The sequence below is a fragment of the Rutilus rutilus genome (assembly GCF_951802725.1).
Source record: "Rutilus rutilus genome assembly, chromosome: 2".
NCBI classification, from domain to species: Eukaryota; Metazoa; Chordata; class Actinopteri; order Cypriniformes; family Leuciscidae; genus Rutilus; species Rutilus rutilus.
This window is the reverse complement of record NC_140210.1, coordinates 49,080,607-49,102,301: the sequence shown is the minus strand read 5'-3', so window position 1 is coordinate 49,102,301 and position 21,695 is coordinate 49,080,607. Positions and strand designations below refer to the sequence as shown.

The following is a 21,695-nucleotide window of genomic DNA, read 5'->3' as shown; positions in this document are numbered from 1 at the left end:
AGCATTCTGTTTATAGTAATAGCCATCTGTATATTATTATATTCAGTACATATCTAGCTGTAAACTCTGTTCACAGTAATAGTTATCTGTATATTATATTCATAGGACAATCTATCTGTAAATTTTTGCTTATAATAGTATTCAACTCTATATTTATTCAGTACATATCCATGTTCTGCACTTATGGAACCACTGTATATCCTGCACTTGCTGCTATTGCACTTCTGGTTAGACCTAAACTGCATTTCGTTGCCTTGTACCTGTACTTGTGTAATGACAATAAAGTTGAATCTAATCTAATCTAATTTTGGTCATACCTAGGATATTCAGATCCACCAAAGGGGGGAGAGCATTTTCACATTTAGCTCCAAAACTCTGGAATAGCCTTCCTGATACTGTTCGTTGCTCAGACTCGCTCTCCCAGTTTAAAACTAGATTAAAGTCGCATCTCTTCAGCCAGGCATTCATATAATATTTTTAATCTTACAGTTCAAACTACAATCCGGCCTCTAGTTCATAAACGCTAGAGGAGAACTGGCCCCCGACTGAGCCTGGGTTCTCCCAAGGTTTTTTTTTTCTCCATTGGGTCACCTGATGGAGTTTTAGGACACCATTAGGTCACTTGATGGAGTTTTTCGGTTCCTTGCCACTGTTGCCTTTGGCTTGCTCAGTTGGGGATATTCTGGGGATATCTAATCTGATTTTATCAATCAATAAATTCCACTAGAAACAAACCTTGTTGTATTATTTTAATTTAATACTGTGAAGCTGCTTTGATACAATCTGTATTGTGAAAAGCGCTATACAAATATACTTGACTTGACTTGACACACACACAGGAGAACACTTAGACACACACACAGAGGAGAGCACACACACACACACACACACACACACACATACACACACAGCGGAGAGCACAGCACACATACACACACACACAGCGGAGAGCACACACACACACACACAGAGGAGAGCACACAAACAGCGGAGAGCTCACACACAGCGGAGAGCACACACACACACACACACAGCGGAGAGCACACACACACACACACACACACACAGTGGAGAGCACACACACACACACACACAGTGGAGAGCACACACACACACACACACACAGCACACACACAGAGGAGAGCACACAAACAGCGGAGAGCTCACACACAGCGGAGAGCACACACACACACACACAAACACACACACACACACACACACACACACACACACACACACACACACACAGCGGAGAGCACACACACAGACACAGTGGAACATGAGCAGTCGCTTTGAGGTTGTGTATCTTCGGAAGTGGAACACACACCTTTTCTTCTTCTTTGTCCTTCAGAGCAGAGGTCCTGTAGCTGACACGAGTCACGGCTACACTGCCCTCTATAGGACTGGTGCAGTCGCAGTGCGCATGTGTCGAATCTGTCCATCCTGAGCTTTAGTGACACTTTTCTGAGCACCTCGTGTCTGATCTCTTCTCAGCTCAAACACTGACTGTCACTGAGTGAACGACAGATCTCTGTCTCTCTCTCAATAGTGCTAGTTTAGAGTCAGACCCGATCAAACCACTGATACAGTGTTGCTGAGGACACGACTGGAATAAAACACTTCACACGCTGAGGAGAAACTCACTTATTTTCTGTAAAATAAAATACAGCTGTTTTAGTCAAACCGTTTTTTTTTTTCATTATTTGCATATTGAGGAAACTGAATGTCAGATTGTTACTTTAATATTAGTTTATGGATTCCCGCTGAAAACCTGGCAATGTAATTTTGAAATGGTCATTGTTAGACCAAGAAAATGGAAATAAAATCTTAAAAAATTGTAATAATAATAATATGTACATGATTATACTGGTATGTAACGTGTTGATGTTTAAATAATCCTATAAATGCATTTGAAAAAAATATTGTGGATCGAAATGAATCGCTCCGAATGAGCAAAAGAAGAAGAAGAAAAAGTAATGTCTAAAGCTGCACTTTTGGTTACATTTTGTAATAAAACATATTTTTCAGAAACTTGTTAATTTCTTAATATATTTTCATAAGTTTATCTCTCCTCAGACCCCTGCTACAACTACACTGTGCTGAACGATACATGGAGATCCATCAATAATACAGATGCTTCAGTCAGAAAGTGTGACAGGTCTGTCTCCTGGAGCGGCTGGTATCGTCTCTTCATTAACGGCCTGAGCGCTCATATCCCAGACACATGTGTTGCTGTGTACAGCTGTGGCACTAATGTCCCACTGTGGATCCGTGGTGGACACCCAACAGTAACAGATGGAGTCGTCACTCGAGATGTCTGTGGTTACTGGAACAATGACTGCTGCTTGTTCGGGTCTTTTCCCATTAGAGTCAAAGCCTGTCCAGGCAATTATTATGTCTATGAGCTGGTTAGTCCAACTGTCTGTGATTCAGCATACTGTGCAGGTAATTATATTCACATGAGCTCTTTCTACACACTCATGATATTTGTCAAGTCAAGTCAAGTCAAGTATATTTGTATAGCGCTTTTCACAATACAGATTGTATCAAAGCAGCTTCACAGTATTAAATTAAAATAATACAACAAGGTTTGTTTCTAGTGGAATTTATTGATAAAATCAAATTAGATATCCCCAGAATATCCCCAGAATATTTGTGTCTCTGTTCATTAATCACTATTCATCCAAACTTTCAGACACTGACAGCATTAACACCAGCCCTACAACTGTCACACCAGTGACCATCTCACCTGGTAATGTTACACACTGAGTCTCTATTGGCTTATTTTCTAACGTTCTCTAATGTATGTAGGCTACAGATCAGGGCTGCATTTCCCAGAAGCATCCCAGTGGGCATTTGATGTCAATTTAACATCAATATGACATCAAATTGATGTCAAAATTACGTCAAGAAATAGGTCAAAAATGAAAGTCAAATTGACGTCAAAGTGTTGATGTCAATTTGATGTCAAGATTTTGACCTCTGCTGATGTCATTTTGCCAAACAAAAAGGTGAATGCATGGCCGTACACTTATTACCAGCTTCACTTAAAACTAACCAGATTAAACTACGGCTCTGTGTAGTAAATGCCGCTCCATCTGAAAGCAGGCGATGGCGATTTACTACTAATCAAGGAACCGGCTTTACTGACGAGATGCGCATAACAATGTTATCCGATATATCGCCCAGGCCCAGCCCTAGTTCATCATATACAACCTCCTGTGCAGTTTTACTCTGACTCAGAATAAACTATTTTGTTTTAAAGGTCCCGTTCCATGGATTATTTTTATTATTTTATAATGTTTCCAGGGGTGCCCTTATAATGTTAGTATGTTTTTTAGATCAAAAATTGTTATAATTTAGAAATAAAAGGCATATTTCCTAGCCTGATGGTCTCCCTGGTTTGAACACTCTGTTTGAAGGGGCGTGTCTGCTGTGAGACTTCAGTGTAAACGCCCTCTGCTGTGATTGGCTGACATGCTTGCATATGAAATATCTGGCATTACATGTGGAACTATCTGGAAAACTTTTACTATTACAGCTATTATACGTTTTTACTATTACAGCTATCTGGATTAACGAATCATGAAAAGTTTTTTAAGTATTTAGATCTATTACCATCACATAAAAGGTTGCAGTGACGAGCATTGAGCAGATGACAGTCTGTTGATCGCGTGAAAAAAATATCTTATCATTGCAACGCAGTTTCTGCACTCTCACTAATGATTTCACCCATGCAAACATGAGGCATATAAATACAGTAAGAGCTTCGTTGTGCAGTGTAACAGCGTCATTGATTTCATAACGAGTTTTGGCAAGTGTCCATAAACTCGCGCTGTGTGATTGACAGCTTGGGCGATTGGAAAGGGATTGTTCTTTGATCGCTTTCTGTATATTAACCACAGTTTAAGTTAGATTATTTTCATCCTACTAAGAGAAACGAACGATGTGAAGAATGATCGCTACTTCCATATTAAATCACTACTTGTACCTACCGCTTGCTGGAATATAGTTGAAATAGTCCCCTTCGTCAGTATGAAACGCTGAGAGAAGTCTGCTTGATATTATCCCAGGTTAGAAAAACAGTCCGTGGTGAAATGGACAGAGCAAACTAACAACTTTGAATTAAACTTTTGCGGTATCCGATTATAGATAAACATCAACCACGTCTGTTGACATTTCGCCATCAATACGCCTGTGTTCCTGTGGGCGGAGGTTACGGTTCTAGTGACATCACTAAAGCAGGATGTAGAGGGGTGTAGTCCAATCCAGCCGTTTTTTGTAGTCAACTTCTGTTAAATAAAATATCTCGCTTGGCATTGAACTTTGAGCTTTATAATTTTACAGATATTATTTATACTCTAACAACAACATTACACACTAACTAAAGTTTGAAACATGGGATCACATAGAACGGGACCTTTAAGGTCAATATGATACATTTCCTGTTTGAACCTATAACTGAACTATAACCTAAAATGATTGTTATTAATGTGTTTAGCATATGTATCTCTCACTATAGGTAGGTTATAGAGCACTATCAGTGTTGTGCCTGAACGGTTCATTGAATGATAGTTCATGAACTCGTTCATATTTTGGGTGAACGTGAACTGAAAATACTGTATTACTGCCTGATGAATGTTACTGTGAACTCGTTCATTCTGGTGTCTGTGAACGGCACGCTCTCTCAGTTTAACTTCGTTCAACAGAGTGCCAGATTTCTATAGAGCTTTCCAGGCGAAAACCCGGCTTAACGGTCCTCCACGACGGGTTCCGCCAAGAGTGAGTATGTGAGCGAGAGTGATGTGTGAGAGTGCGAGCAACAGCGAGCGAGCCAACAATTTTCAAAGGAAAGTAGCTAACACCTCCCCTAAAAGTCGCTAATGACGTCATACATCAATTAGCATATTCATGACGTCATCGCGGCGTACTTGCGTTCTCCCTGCCTAATGTTTTTTATCGTTAAAATCATGCTCACATACTGTATTTTAATATAATATAATATAATATAATATAATATAATATAATATAATATAATATAATATAGCCGAATGTCTAGTAAAAATGTATCTCATTTACTATATTTTTTTGTCAGACAATAGAACGGGTAGCTGTTGAATGACTATTTTTTTATATGTGTAAAATTATCTGAATTGAGAGAGTTCGGGAACTGGGTGAACTACTAAAGCACTGTGATAGTGAGTATTACAAGTGATAAGCACAAGTAATAAAATAAAATGGTCAAACTAAATTCTTTAAATATAAAACAAAAGATAAGTGATAAGTCCGTGGAAACAACACTGCTCATTCACGTCTGTTAGCAGCCGTGCTGCTGCTCCTCTCTCAGCCATTCACTGAACAGGGTAGACGCAGAGTGAGGTGGGTGACGGCAGGGAGAACGCAAACCTCGCACTCACAGGACTGTGATGGCAACATTTGGAGGTTACTGTTTGTCCAAAAAGTTGCTAGATTTGTCGCTAGTCGCTTTTTTGAAAAAATGTAGCTAAAGGGGTCTGAAAAGTCGCTAAAAATAGAGACAAAGGCGCTAAGTTGGCAACACTGCGAGCGAGTGTGTGTGTGCGTGCGTGCGAGAGCAATTGTGTGTGTGCGTGCGAGTGAGCGATTGTGTGTGCGCGAGTGAGTGAGCGAGCTACAGTGTGTCTGTGTGTGCGCGAGCGAGCACAGTGAGTGTGTATGTGAGTGAGTGCGAGTGAATGTGTGCGTGAGATGGCTCGCGGTGACTGGTCGGAAAGCAACGTGTAGTCTGACATATTTCTTGTCCATCCACAACATGACAAGATTTTTAGGAGTCAAAATCGTGTAATCTGACACCGTGACTATCATAACAGACACAAAAATCTTGTAATCTGAACCAGGCATATGATCACCGTGAATCATCATCAATCATCTTAGCCAAACATTGGAGTGTCCGTGCTCAACTAAGGCAGAGGCGGCATCTATGCCGGTGAATCGAACAATAGTATAATGATTCAGTTCGACTCCCAAGACAAGACGATGCTCACCCGACTGGCCAATAGGATCGTGGCCACACAATTTTCACAGTGAAAGCAAAATCCTGACACAAGAGCAAGAAACTGCATCAAGAGCAAAGAAAAGTGTTTTGAGAGAAACACTTCTTTTTTTTAAAGAAAATGTTTTCACACTGATAGCAAAATATATATATTTGAGAGAATATATGTAAGTATTGTGAGAGAGATTTTTTTTCTCAGAAATAATTTAAAAAATTCAAATTTATATTTTTTTATGTTCTATGAAAAAATACTTTCTCTCAAAACTTTTTCTCTCAAATTTTTTTTTTCTCTCATGAAATGCTTTTTTGCTATCAGTGTGATAACTTTTTCTCTCAAACTTTTTTTTTCTCTCAGATCATTTATTTTCTCGCATGTAATAAAGACACAATTCTCTCTCCATAATTCATACTACTATGATAATACACCGCCTACATCATAAAAATTGTCCATTTATTTATACGTAAATTCTGCCCAACGTTCCTTTTCAAGAAAATGCTCTGTGACCCTGTCGTTCCAACTAGGCGTCTTTTCCATTGACTTGACCAGTGTCATCTCAATGGCCAGCAGAGTTAAATATAATTGTATAAATGTAAATAAAGGTATAAATAATAATATAATAAAGTATAATAATACTACTACTAATAATATATATATTAATTATTTTAATAATTATTGTTTTAATTATTACTAATAATATTATAAAAAAATATAATAGGCTAAGTAATAATATAATAAAGGTATAAATGTATAATTGTGTGAAATGTATTATGAAAAATAGCTTTTTAATAGAATTATTAAAAATTCACAGACAACATATGTTGACATTCATGGCAAAATTCAAACGGGACCAGAAAATAATTATTTTCTCACATTCACTTGCATTGACGATTTTTCAACCTAGAGCTCCAGGTTAGCGGAAGGGGCGGGACTTACCAGCTCTATAGCAGATTAGAAAACCTGCGTAATTTAAAAATGCTAGTTATGTGTCACGAAATGTAGTTTTAAGAGTTTTTTCAGGCGAGAATGTTGTTGTTTAAAGCTCAAATCTTTGATTTATTTATAAAGATAGCGCCTATTTGAAAATTTGATCTGACGTTTTCGGAGTTGTGAGATCCAGGCGATCACTGGACGAATATGTGCGCCGAGAACAGCCTTTCCTTGGCTAGTCCTTCTGACGTTTGCCGCTGGCTCGGATGTCTCTAGTCTAGTGGTTTAAAGGAGAACTCGGTAACTCTAGCGAACTCTACTCACTTCTTCGCTGATTTTCCCTTTTGTTGTCGCATGTTTTCACCACAAGCTCCCCCTACAGCTGTGGGAGGGTGTATATTTCACAACACGGTCGTAAAAAACTCACTTGCGGCGGCCTCCTCCCCCTCTCTACCGCTGCTCATGTGCGTTTGTTTTGATCGGAGCAAGCCAACTGTATCGTGTGGAGCTATGTCTACCGAGGTGGGTAATCTGGTAATACATCATACATGCGTGTGTGTTTATGTCGAATTGCCGTAAAGCAATTTGTGTTTCGCGCTCGTTCTCATTCTCGTTCTCGCTTCTCACGAGACTTCCAATTTTTTTATCTTGCCGGGACGGTAGTCCCCAAGTTGCAAGGTTGGTTTTCCGCCTGGGAACGCTGGGGGGAGCGGGGAAAGTCACCAATATCACCAGAACAGGTTGTTTAACCATCCAAATGATTTCTAGACAGTTTTATTACGTTAAAAAAGTTACCAAGTTCTCCTTTAACATGAGATATAAATTGTGTATATCTAACGGGCGTTTTATTTATTTATTTATTGTCTCATTAATCTATAATTTGTTCCCTGGTGAAAATTTTTGCTGAGCTGCTTATATATTTAGTCTATTTAATTTTAACGTTGTAGTCTAGAGAGCTGACTTATGTTTGACTGAATCATTTGCTTTATTATTGTATAGCTTCTTATACCTTTTAGGCTACTTATACTTTTATAATAGCTATTATTGATCATTAAAACTGACATTTAACAAAAAGGGTTATGTCATTTTATTTTATTTTATTTTATATATTTAAAACATAAAATATTTTATATATTTATTTTATTATACATGTTGCCTACATTCTCTTCACTGTATGTACATATATAATAAAATAAATGTCGCTAAATGTCAGTTTTAATGATCAATATTATAATGTATTTTTTTATGTATAATATTTTTAAAATGAAAACAAAAAGAGTCAGGGTTGTGTTTTTTATTTTGTGTTGTTATATATGCAGAAAAGATAATCAATTGCCTTGCCTGAACCACATTTGTGTGGCCATCAGTGTTTAAGATTTTTTATATGAAAATGAAAAGAGGCAGAGTGGTGTTTTATAACAAATTTTGTTTTAGTAGCCTAAATATACATAAAGAGATAACCGGAGTAGCCAGAGCGAGCTGAGTGACGCTATCAATAACGCCATTGAATCCATTTGCAGAATTATTGGACTGGAATTATCCTCCCGTCCTCGGGAGTTCGTTCTCCTAAGTCGAACTTGTCAAGTCCGAACTACTAAGGACTCAAGTACGAAGTTTGCGTACTTGGTATTGAGAAACGGCAGTTTCGTGTGTGCAGTGCCGTAAAGCAATTCGTTACATCGCGAGACATGATATCACGCGATACTTCCTGACGCTGCGGCCTGCCGGCCCAAAGTTGCAAGGGTGTTTTTTTCCGCTCCAAGGTGCCAGGGGGGTGCGAGAAGACCACTATTCAACCCGAAAAAAGTCAGATAACCATTCCAATGACTCCAAAGCTGTTCAGTTAAGGTAGATTAAAGGAGAACTCTGGTCAATTTTAACATTGAGCTATTTTTTTGTAAATTTGGAGTGCTGTCAGTACAGAGAACGACGACACAAATCGGTGTTGCCTACACTGTGCTATCCTCTTTTTAAAATTTGCACCCTGTTGACTTAAATGGGGCAAGTTTTAAACCTGCTTTTAGCCTCTTAACATCCTTGATGTGTCATTACAAGTGCCCAGCCATGTGAGTGATTCTGAACACGGTGAATCTGACTGCAGTAGATGTGAAAGATATGAATAAAAGTGATGTTAATTCAGCCAGCGCACATACCTGTATTTACTTCCTTTTTTCGGTTGAAGTCCGAAGTCCGTTTATTTATTTGCTTTTGTAAATTTGTCTGAATGTTTGGTGTGTGAGTGTTAGGGTGACCACCCGTCCCGCGTAGCGCGTGCGCGCACAGCGTTTGAAGCCCAATTCATGCGCCCCGCAAATTGAGACCGTGTCACGCATAATCTATGCTTGCTAAAAAAAAAAGTTGGTCGCTCTATATCCTCGAGCCCCAGGCAGCCAAACGAACATTACTTGACAGTTCAGCACGCTACTGTTGCCACACCCACCCCTCAGTTGAACTACTAACTAGGTTGTCGTCAACTTGTTTTCATGACAGCGCACGCACGCGCATACCAGACACAGTGGGAAGGAACTTTTAGATGCGCGCTTTCCAATTCGAGAAATGAAGAAAGAGACTGAGTCTGAGAGGCACCGCCATCATCAATTAAAAAGAGAAGGTGTGGGTACAAGAAAGACTGGGAAAATGAATATTTGTGGCTGAAAGGTGTTGAGGTTGAGGGGGATACCGAGAGGGCTTTTTGTGACCTTTGCAAAACGTCCTTCTCAGTCGGACATGGAGGGGAATAGGCTACGATGTCAATCGTATTTTTTTTAAATACTTTTTTTTTTACTGTTACTGTAGTGTTGAGCAACTACAATTCCTGTTAATCCTATAATTTTATATTATAATTTATTTAAAGTGAATAAATTGTAATGAAAAATAAATAAAATTAAATAGTAAATCGTAAGTGGAAGTGCATCTGTCAATTCATTGAATGTTCAAAATATTATGAATCTTTATTTAGAAAAAAATACACATTGGTTGGCCTATTCATGAGCATACATCAGCAATTACACATGTTTAGGGGAATAGGGCATTATTAATATACCATGTAAGGTGGTATGTGCTAGAAATGGGTAAACCACTATCAGTGAGTCTGCCCGTGGTGTGGGGGCACCGCCGCGCCAGGCAGTGTCCCACATTGTCCCTCAGAAACATACCCCTTGTCCCCCCTTGGGCTTATTAGCAGGTGGTCACCCTAGTGAGTGTGTTTGTGTCTCTAATTATCTAAGAGTGTGCATGAACATGAAATGAATGTCTGCACACAAGCAACTGTATATTAAGTTATTTACTTATTATTTTCATTTGTTATTTCATTTTTTGACAGAGAGGAGATAGATTTAGATTTTATGTCCATATATGATAAAAATCTACAGGCAGTCTCTTCATTCCCATATTTATGGTCGCATCCATCATTCTATTTTTGATCATTTATTTTTTCTTTAATTCTGACTGCTGCTAATCTATTAATCTTGTTTAGCACAGTGATTTACACTGATAGTTTTATGTGCTGGTAACTTGAGTTCTGCTCCTAATGGAGAAACATCATAACAGTTTAAAGTGAGACACTGACTTCTACTCTGGACTAAGATCAAAATGAATAAAATACAACATAAATGGATAGGACTTTTCTAAAGTTTGTCTGACTCAGATGTATTTTATTATTGTCTTCATGCTGATTTCTGTCATTGCAGATATAAATATAACGCTGGAGGACGGATGCACCGTAAGTTGAGTTTCTGAAATTGAAGTGTTATATTTTAACAATATAAGTGCATGGTCTAAAAGGGTCGTCTCTATTCTCTTAATGAGTAATGGGTGTGTTTTGGGCGTAAAGTGCAACAAACCAATCAGAGTCTCATCTCCCATTCCCTTTAAAAGTCAGTTGCGCTCACACCATGGCGGATTGCTTACATGACACAATTTGGAAGCGGAAAGACTGAACGCTTCTCTAGAGAGGGAACGGATCTGCCCGTGTGCGAGGTTAAAGCGCAAGAACACCATCTACGGGACAAGCCGGATTCCACGTTATCTTTATGTACACAAGATTAATCTTTTACATTGTAGCCCTTTTGTTTTTAAGATTTGGCATGTTTGTGTGCTGCTGCGTGCCCCTGTGTGTGTAGTAAGAAGAGTGTACGCGCGTTGTGGACTTGCCTACACAGCAAAATCCCCAGTGTTAAATTAACACTCCTCAGTGTTCATATGTGTCCACACTACAGGGTGTTAAAATTAACACTGAAGCAGTGTTGACGTTAATGAGATAATTAAGTGATTAATTAAGTGATGATTGGCCATTAGTGGTGACACCTGATGATAATAAGCAGAATGATTGAAGGAACGAGAAACAAGAAGAACATACAAAAGAGAAACACAAGAACTACAACTGACTTCGAGTCATTACACATTATTGTGCTCATTATTACTAGTTTGACTTTATTTCTGTCATACATCTACAAAAGTTCTTGAGATTCAACAGAAGTTTAAACTGTAATGTTTTATGGAATGTTTTGTTTCACGTCACCATTATGGTGGTCAGTGTTTGCTTTAGTTGGGCTCTTGACCCTTTCCTTTTTAACATTAGTATTTTTCTGGTTGCTCCAACTCTGTGCTTATAGAGCATATGTGTTGTGGCAAGAGAAACTATGACCTGGGCTGGTTTCCTGAAAAACATTGCAAGCCTAATTTGATTGTACAGACTATTTATTGCAGTTGGTCTGATATCAAGTTAGGTTTAAGATGCTTTTGGGAAATGCTGCCCTGGTTATGTTTCAATGATGAAAGCACTGGTGTTCTGATTCACTGATCTCGCACAACATTATGAACGGAGTTTTCCAAATGCTTTATTTTTTCACTACAGTAGCTATTTCCAGCAATGTTTTAATGATCTGAAGTTCTTGAGATCACACACAGACATCAAGAATCTACATATGAATCTCAACTATGATGACAATCACACAAACGCTTCATGTTGCAGTGCGTGATGGGAGCCACCAATCAGAACGCATCAATGGCTCACATCATGCACTGCAGCATGAATAAATTGTGCAGCTGAATTGTCCTGTAATTTTCATTGGGTTTTTTTCTGTTTGCTTTTATTTTGCTATTGTATTGTTATGACTTTAGGAGCTTGTTTTGTGATGTTCAGAGTTGATCTGTTTGCGTAGCGCCTGGCGCTGCATTGCACTGGGTGTGTGATAGGGTAGTAATAAGTGAAGCTGGTAATGCAGTTTGTGGAGTTGTTTAATCCTTCTCTGCTGAGATCTTCACAGATTTAATGTCTTCTTTTATTTCATCTAAGGCTGTGGCTGAAGTCAGTTGTATGTTTGGAGAACGTCTTATAAGAAAAATCTGTTATCTGGGTGTGCACTCATACTGAGAGCTCACCATGTGACACCACTGTGACACCACTGTTGAGAAACAGGAAGTAGAATCTCCCCCCAGTGACCGATATTTGAACAGCCTGCTCTCAACCTGCTCAACATTTTGAATTCACAATGAGTTCAAATATTACTGACACTGTGAGCATCACCATATGAGAATGGTGTGATGTCACTGTGATCATGTGTTGACTGGGTTATTATTGGGTTTCATCTGATGAGCTTTGAGGAGCAAGTATTTTTATGCACAATTTTTTTTATATATTTTATGCAATATAAATTTTTTTTGCTCAATTCGTAACTGGAAATGGTTTATTAGTTCAAAGAGTAGTGCAATAAAATATGCATTGTAGATATCTGTAATGTAAAATATGAATGTGCTGTTCTATTTATTGTTGCTAGATTTGTGTTGTGTGTCTGTACTAACATCACTGAACCTTCACAGTGACCTTTAGTGCAGTAACAATACATGTTTGGCTCTCTGTTAATATTGAAAAACATGATCAAAATCAACAGTAGGCTTTCACAATTGTGATTTCAGAGTCAGAACTGTTTCCAAAATCTTCTTGAGAAGATCGAGAACATCACATCTCAAGTGCTCTCTGTGACTGTAAGTCTTCAAGAGAAAAATAATCAAATAATCAAACATTTGTCAGTTAGATAATATATGATTGACAAACCAGTGCTGTCTTATTTGCTCTGTTGACATTTACTGTGACACTGTTTATCTGATCAATAAATTAGACTGTGACCAACATTTTGACTGTGGCCTTCAACGCTTCAGGGAAGATTTTAGAGTCATCATCTTCATCATCATCATCAGTCAGCCCAGCTGAACTAGCCTCCTATGGAAACCGTGTGTTAAAAACCAGTGAGAAACTCATCTCTACATTGGTGAAGCCGACGGACACGAGTGACAATGTCAGTTTTGCTCTTGCTGTTGTAGGTGAGTGGAAAAACTGTTATTATTGATGATGAAACTGAGATTATACATGATGTCAGGGAGTTTATATAGAGCAGCAGTGGATCACGGGTGTCAGACGGTGAGGATGATAAATGCAGCTACAGCAACTATATAATTGAGAAGAATTACAAATATTTTAGACAGTGTTTTCTGCTCTTTTTGTGTCTTTTGTTGTTGATGTCAAAGGTCAGTATTTTGGTTCAAAGTCATTCATCATTTGGTAGAAGCTTGTCACATTAGACAGATTCCAGATGGACAGGTTGAGTCCTGAAAAACACTTTTGTGAACACTTTTAAAAGATTGATTTTAAGGACATTTTGGACATTTGGATTTGGAAGCTAAACCAGTTGGGAACTGAAGCACTTGTACAGTACTTGACTATAAAGTGTACTGTAAGATCTAACATTTGACCTCAAGATGACCTTACAGTTAATAGTGATTCATTTAATCTGCTAACTGAATACATGTAAATATAAGTAAACCTGAAGGGTTCATCAGAGATGAAAACCCAACAATAGTGAATATTCATTTTATTTGTTTGTCTTTTGTGCAAATTCAATGGAATTGGACTTTAATAAAAAGATAATAATTGTAAATAAATTAATATAGCACATAACTGCTTGTTTGTTTTTTATCAGAGGTTGAAGTCTTCATGGTTGGACCACAGGTCACCTTAGATAAAATCCCTCGACTTGACACGACAAATTCTTCTGTGGACATCGATCTCATTGGGATCGCCAAGAACAACAATGAAACAAGTATGTGAGATCTTTCTGTAGGTTTGAAACATCTTAGAGTTATCATCAATATTGCTGGATCTCATGCTGCAGAAACACAGGATTTGTGATGTGAATATATTAATGGAAAAACATAATTGTTAGATTCAAAAATCATCAGTCTTTTTCATGATGACTTTAAAACCATCAACAAGTAACCATCATCACCTGATCTCATTTCACTTTAGCTTTCTGTGCTACTGCAAATGTGTTTGACAAACACACTGCCGCAGCGGCCAAAACCAACAAAAGATATAATAAGAGTTAAGAGCCCAACTAATGGAAACACTAATCACTGTTATGGTGACTTCAAATGAAACACATTAGAGTTAAACCTCTGTTAATTCTCAATAAAAACTTTTGTAGACGTCTGACAGAAATAAAGTCAGTCTGGTTAGTAATAAGTGAAGCTGGTAATGCTGTTTGTGGAGTTGTTTAATCCTCCTCTGCTGAGATCTTCACAGATTTAATGTCTTCTTTTCTCTTCAGTTGATTTCATCTGAGGCTGTGGCTGAAGTCAGTTGTAGTTCTTGTGCTTCTGCTCGTCTCTTTTTTCTGTTCTTTTCTTTCTTTCAGTGATTCTTTTTGTTAACAGGCTGAGATGACTTCATATTTAATATACACAGATTTTGTGGCTCAGATAAGGTCCAGTTCTGGTTTATTTCTTTGCTCTTGGCTGACATGTGGCATTGCTATGGCCTGCTTGTGGCCCAGATCTGGCAAACAGGAGTGAGCCGCCCAAGGGCCATCATTCCAAGCTGCATGTGGGCCAAATGTTGGCCGGATCTGGGCCGACACAATGTTGCTATGTGGGTTACCACTAAGCCACATTTGCTTATTATAAATGTTTTTTTATTTTTTTTTTATTATTGTTGTTATTGTTTTAGTATTGTAAACATGTAAGCTTCTGTTTCTGTCACACAGGATCAGCTGCTGTGGCTTTCATGAGTTATAACACAATGGAGAATCTACTGAAGCCTGACTTCTTCAACACATCAAATGACACGATTAAAACCATGATGTCCACTGTGATCTCAGCTACTCTTCCCAAAACCACCAACACTAAACTCACCAAACCAGTCAACTTCACCCTCAAACACATCAGAGTGAGAGACTGAAATGTGTTTTTGTCCAACCTGAGAACTGATGAACATCTGAAAACATGTTCTACATGTTCTTTCTTCTTTCTGCAGGAGTTTGACCCCAACGGTTCTCTGTCCTGTGTGTACTGGGATATCAGCGAGTGGATTGTAGATGGTTGTTCTGTTTTAAAGACCAACAGCAACTACACTGTGTGTTCCTGTGTTCATCTGTCCACATTCGCTCTCATCATGCAAACCAGCCGCCCACCAGAGGTACGAGAACATTTATAGTGAGCATTGAAGAACAGATTTGGCACTCATGTACTCTGACATGTTTTCTCAGAGCGACTCAATGCTGGAGCTGCTGGACCTGTTGAATTTGGTGTGTGTGCCAGTTGGGCTGGTGTTCTTCAGTTTGGCCCTGTGGACCAGGCTTGTGCAAAATTCAGAATTTGAGAATTGGCCTCCATTCAATTCATGAATTTGAATTTGAATTGAATTTACTCCGCCCCACATGACATTGAATTGAATTTGAATTGGAATGACAGGAAGTGGAATTAAATTCATGGCAATTCAAAGAAATTCCACTCAGTCACACAACAGAAAGAATGTGTTGAGTCTCACATGCATTCAGTGTTAGGAAGGTTATTTTGGAAATGTTTTTGCTTATTACTGTTATTAGTTACCCATTATAAATGTGGTTTGGATTACTTTATTTGGATAACTTTATCAATGCAAAGCAATTTCGTTTTAAGTTGATTAGTACACTCTTAAAACGGATGTGTTAAAAACAACACAACCTGTGTTATATCTTAACACACCTGTGTGTCTAGTTAAGGACAACACATTTTGTGTTACTTTTAACTCAACCAGTGTGTTATTGTTCTTAACACAGGGAGTGTGTTGAAACCTTTTACACACTAATAAAGCGTTCTGGTAATTTGTATTTGTTGTCTGTACCTATGGTCCGTACAGAGTTTGGTAAGAAGGCCTTTAGTTATGCAGCCCCTTCCACTTGGAACACATTGCAGATTGATTTGAAGTTGCAAAATTTGATTTCTTTTGGTCAATTTAAACATTACATGAAATCTTTGGAAATAGATGCTATAAATTGCTGTCACTGCTTTTAATATGTATTTTTAAGTAGTCTTATGCTGATTGTTTATGTATGTGTGTTTGTTGTTTATATTTGTTACTGTGCGCTGTCAATACACTGTCATCTTGGCCAGGTCTCTCTTGGAAAAGAGGTTTTAAATCTCAATGAGATAACCTGGTTAAATAAAGGTTAAATAAAAATAAAAAAAAACTAATGTGTTATAGTTACACAACTTGTGTCAGATATGTGTCACATGTGACTGTAGTCGGTGTGTATTTGCCAGAGTGCCTGTGTTTTTACAACTGAGTGTCTGGATGAACACTGAAACGTATTGTTAACTTGTGTTTATGGAGTCCAGTGACATTTAATAAAGAGTTTGTTTGAACATTTGGATGGTTTAGACATCATGAATCTACATAGACAAGCTCTTATTGAGAATTAACTGAGGTTTAGATGTTGATGTTTCACTGAATGTTTTATTTGAAGTCACCAGAATCGTGATTAATGGCTCCTTTATTTGAGCTCTTGACCCTTTACTCTTCTTTTAGTTTTTCTCTGGCTGCTTTAACTGTATTTTAATAAAATAGGCCTACATTTGTTATGGTGAGAGAAAATATGATCAGATGTTTCTTGATGATGTCATAATCAACAAGTGCTGATCTGATCAAGTCTTTGAGTATATGGATGGTGTGCATTTAATTTATTTATTTGCTAGTTATAACAATCTTGTGACACTACATCATGCCATCCATCATAATAAAAAATGTTTTCTAAAAATTTTAATCTGCAGCAGAAACTAGACAAATACAGACATCAAGAATCAGCGTATGAATCTCAACAATGGTGATAAACAAAAAGCTCCATGCCGCAATGCATGCTGGGAGTCATGGATGAGATTTGTACTATGGTGGCACCCAGCATGCATTGCGGCATGAAGCTTTATGTTTGTCACCATTGTTGAGATTCATGTGCTGATTCTTGATGTCTGCTTGTGCTTGATACCATAGACTATAAAGTCCTGTATGCACTGTACATTTAAAAACTAATTTTAAGCTAATTGAAATATGCTAATCCTTTTAAAAGTCATCTTTTAAATATTACATTAATCTTATAAATATTGAACTCTTGCTGAGCTTAACAACACTACATATCCATGGTGATAATATTATCATCTAAACATATTTTTCTCATGATTATTTCTGCTGTTTAAAGTGTTAAAATAAATACACATTTACAGCAATCACAGAAAACGAATGTTAAAGAGTTAAAGGTCAAGAGCCCAAATAAAGCTGACACTAATCACGATTCTGGTGACTTTAAATGAAACATTCAATGAATCGTCAACACCAAAACCTGTTCATTCTCAATAAGAGCTTCTCTAGAGTCTGACAGAAATAAAGTTAATCTGGTTATTAATAACACGTGAAAGCAGCATTTGAAAAAGACATTGAAAAAGAGGCATGATGTGATTGGCTGCCAAAAAACACCCGTTAATCTTTAAGTTTTCATGAATTAAGATTTAATTTATTTATTTGAATGTATTGCTTTATTTATTTTAGAGCATTTTATGGGATACCATATAAAATATACCTATAATTTTTTTTTCATAAACACAAACTCTCCTCCATCCAGTGCTATTCTATCCAGAGTTACACTTGAACACACATTGTGTGTTAAAAATATACACAACATGTGTCAAAATACCATCAACACATGCTGTGTGTTGTTTTTTAACACATCTCTTTTTAGAGTGTAACTAATTGAATTAAACATTTTACCTCAGTAATACAACTAAATACAATTACATTAATTTTGTAATTTATTAACAGAAATTTCATTTCACGTAACTATTTACTCCTCAAAAAAAATTTCCTCAAAAATACATTTTGTTCTAAAATAGATATTGATCAAATTCTTGAAATAAATTACCCCCTCAATGTTGTTTAATTCGGTTTTTTTTTTTTTTACATTGCTTTTAACATTCATCGCTGGGGGAAAACATATCCTTTTAATGTAATCTGTACAAGTAGTTCAAACTAATATCATTTATAATGCAATCATATCTGACGTAAAGCTTCATTGTTAAACACTTCACTTAAAATATGTATATGAATTTCTTTGAATTTTTATTGAATTGCAATTCTGCTTCCTTTAATTCAAATTCGAATTGTAATTCTAGATCCTGTTTTTGACATAAATTCAAATTCAATTCAAATTCAAGAATTGAATTGGAATTAAGGAGTCATTCTCAATTCAATTCTGAATTGTGCACAAGCCTGCTGTGGACCTTTGCCCTTTGTCAGTGGAGTCCTGGAGTGAATAATGTGGCTCGAATCAATCTCTGCCTGAGTCTGCTGTTGGCTCACCTTCTGTTCCTGCTCACACAACAGTTCCTGAGCCTCATACGCCCTCATCAGGTGAGGATGATGAAGGAGCCCTACAGCTCAGCACAGTCTCACTGAGAATCATCATAACCGTCTCTCATGATCTCCAGGTGTTGTGTGCCGTGATATCAGGTGTGCTGCACTTCCTCTTTCTCTCCGGCTTTGTGTGGATGTTCACTGAAGCCGTGCTGCTCTTCATCTGTGTGAAGAACCTATCACAGATCAGCTCCAAAAAGAGGGAGGTGCTTAGCAGTGGATTCCTGTGTGTGATTGGATATACGGTTGCTCTGGTTGTGGTGGCCGTGTCTGTCGGGCTGTTTCCTGAAGGATACGGCAGCGAACAGTGAGTTATTGTTGTTATTGTTGTTGTTGTTGTTTTAAGTTCATTTGATTAGAGGCAAATAAAGCAGCTTGGGACTTTTGTGACATTTCTAATCTGATAAAAAAAATAAATACATTTACACACACTGTAAAAGCACATACAAGATTAAAAAGACTAAATATGTCAACACCAGACATAATTTTTGCCAAATTCATGCAGTTCTTATATTATGTTTCCTCTAAACAGGTGCTGGATTAAAATTGATAAAGGTTTTATCTGGAGTTTTCTGGGTCCTGTTTGTGTCATACTAGCAGTAAGCACATATCTTTTTTCCTCATGATTTTAATTTATATTAAAGGGAAAACAAGGTGATTATTTATTATTTTTCTGCTTTTCAGTTAAACATGATTCTCTTCATCAGCATCATCATCAATCTGAACTCAACTCTCAAAAATCTGAACGCTGAAGTTTCACAGATGAAACAAACCAAGTAACAAACATTCAGATTCAAAAACACTCCATAGAAAAAAAAAAAAGTAGTCAATAAAGACACTTTAACTCTTTCTCTGCAGGATTATGGTATTTAAAACACTGGCTCAGTTTGTGATTCTTGGTTGCTCCTGGATTCTGGGTTTCTTCACTAATGGCAGGAAGGAGTTGGAGATCCTCTTCCTGATCTTGAACTCTCAGCAGGGAACCTTCATCTTCCTGGTCTATTGTGTCCTCAATAATGAGGTCAGACATGTTTAAAATCATTTTTGTCCTCCGTAATTATTTCAGCCATTTTATCATCACACTCCATATATAGGAAAACCGTTTCACTCTCTTCAGAGACAGTATATAAAAGTAAAGTATCTATATTTACTTCTGAAAATGCAAATCTAGTCTCTTTAAATATGCTTTCTTACCTGTTTATTATAAGGAAATTCGACTGTGGTTCATGAGTTTCAGAGGTTAAATGATGTCATGAAGTCACTCAGCTCCTCTCGTCTCATTCTTGTCCAGGTCAGACAGCAGTTCAGGAAGTTCTTCAGATGTCTTTGCTGTGTCAAACAACACTGAGGACTACAGCAATCACGATCAGGAAATAAAAAGTGCCATTATTATATGGGTATTTTATATAACAGAGTGAATGTTTTGGGAATTTTAAATTCATAATTCAACTTGAATGATAGGAAAACATGTTATACGAGTGTCTTATTTTATAGCTGTTAATGTTTAAAAAAAATTAAATAGTCTTTCACTGTAAAAATGAATACGCTATATCTACTCAATAAAATTGTGACAACATATTACAAGCAATATTATTAATAAAATTTAACCAATTAGAATTGAGTAATAATTAATCAAATTAATTCCTTAAAAGTTAACCATTTAAAATGAGTAAAATTTACAAAAAAAAAAATTTTTATCAAAAATATCTGAATAACAGACAGACATCAACGATGAATTAAAAACTCTTAATTTTTTATTGCCAACATTGAAGACACCTGATGTTAACAAGCAGAATCACTGAAGGAGAAAAACATATTTTAAGTCACCATTATGCTGATCAGTGTTTGATTTAGTTGGGCTCCTGACCCTTAAATCATTAACTTTAGATTTTGTTTGGCTGCTGTACTTGAGTTATAACAGCCAGATGAACAAAGAGAAAAGGTGATCTGATGGTGTTGGTTATGTTTTAACATAATCATTATTTTACAATCATTTGACCTGAATCAGTGAACTTATATAGAGTTAGGTTTACTTAAATAATTATAGCAGCACTGTTCTTGTACAGCAAAATATTTTTAGCATTTTCAATGAAATCCAAATGATCAAATCAATAAAAAAAAAAAAACTGTAACTTTTTTCTTTATGTAGGCACACACAGACATCAATAATTAGCACATGCATCTCAGCAATGGTGACAAACAGATCACCTCTGATCATAAGCTCATTATTTATTCATGCAGCAATGCATGATGGGAGCCATGAATGAGTTTTGGTTGGCGGCACCCAGAATGCACTGCAACATGCTTTATAATTGTCAACATTGTTGAGATTCACAGGCTGATTCTTGATGTTTTTTTTTGTATATGAGAAACTTTTAAGAAATTATTTGGATTGCATTGTAAAGGTTAAAAATATTATACTGTACAAGAACAGAGCTGCTGTTATTAATAAAGTAAACCTAACTCAGTAATTAGGTTCTATATGAGATCAGTGATTCAGGGTAAATGATTGTGAAATAATGATTATGTTAAAACACAACCAACACATCAGATCACCTTTTCTATTTGTTCATCTGGCTGTTATAACTGAAGTACAGCAGCCAAACAAAATCTAAAGTCAATGATTTAAGTGTCAAGAGCCCAACTAAAACAAACACTGATCTACATAATGGTGACTTAAAATTACGGTTTTCTCCTTCAGTGATTCTGCTTGTTAACATCAGATGTCTTCAATGTTGGCAATAAAAAATAAAGAGTTTTTAATTCATCTTTGACGTCTGTCTGTTATCCAGATATTTTTGTTTAAAAAATTGTTGTAAATTTTACTCATTTTAAATGGTTAACTTTTAAGAAATTAAATTGATTAATTATTACTCAATTCTAATTAGTTACGTTTAATTAATAATATTGCTTTTAATCTGTTGCCACAATTTTATTGAGTAGATATAGCGTATTCATTTTTACAGTGCAGGATGTTTTTGGTGGAGGGTGAAAAGATTATTTTTATACAGATTCCTCAGAAT

General features: G+C 36.8%; 1 protein-coding gene across 1 annotated transcript; it reads left to right on the top strand.

Moving 5' to 3' along the window:
• Positions 1 to 1,279: 1,279 nt before the first annotated feature.
• On the top strand, positions 1,280 to 20,045 carry LOC311279499 (adhesion G protein-coupled receptor E3-like; the record flags this gene model as incomplete). The annotated part of the gene is made up of 14 exons (XM_084391048.1): positions 1,280 to 1,406; positions 2,077 to 2,445; positions 2,696 to 2,752; positions 13,119 to 13,280; positions 13,937 to 14,056; positions 14,999 to 15,180; positions 15,268 to 15,429; positions 15,500 to 15,579; positions 18,528 to 18,669; positions 18,747 to 18,979; positions 19,205 to 19,271; positions 19,357 to 19,448; positions 19,531 to 19,693; positions 19,964 to 20,045. 14 exons carry the CDS (start codon positions 1,280 to 1,282, stop codon positions 20,018 to 20,020), a joined length of 2,013 nt encoding a protein of 670 aa, XP_084247174.1. The 3' UTR covers positions 20,021 to 20,045.
• Between the last annotated feature and the right edge of the window lie 1,650 nt (positions 20,046 to 21,695).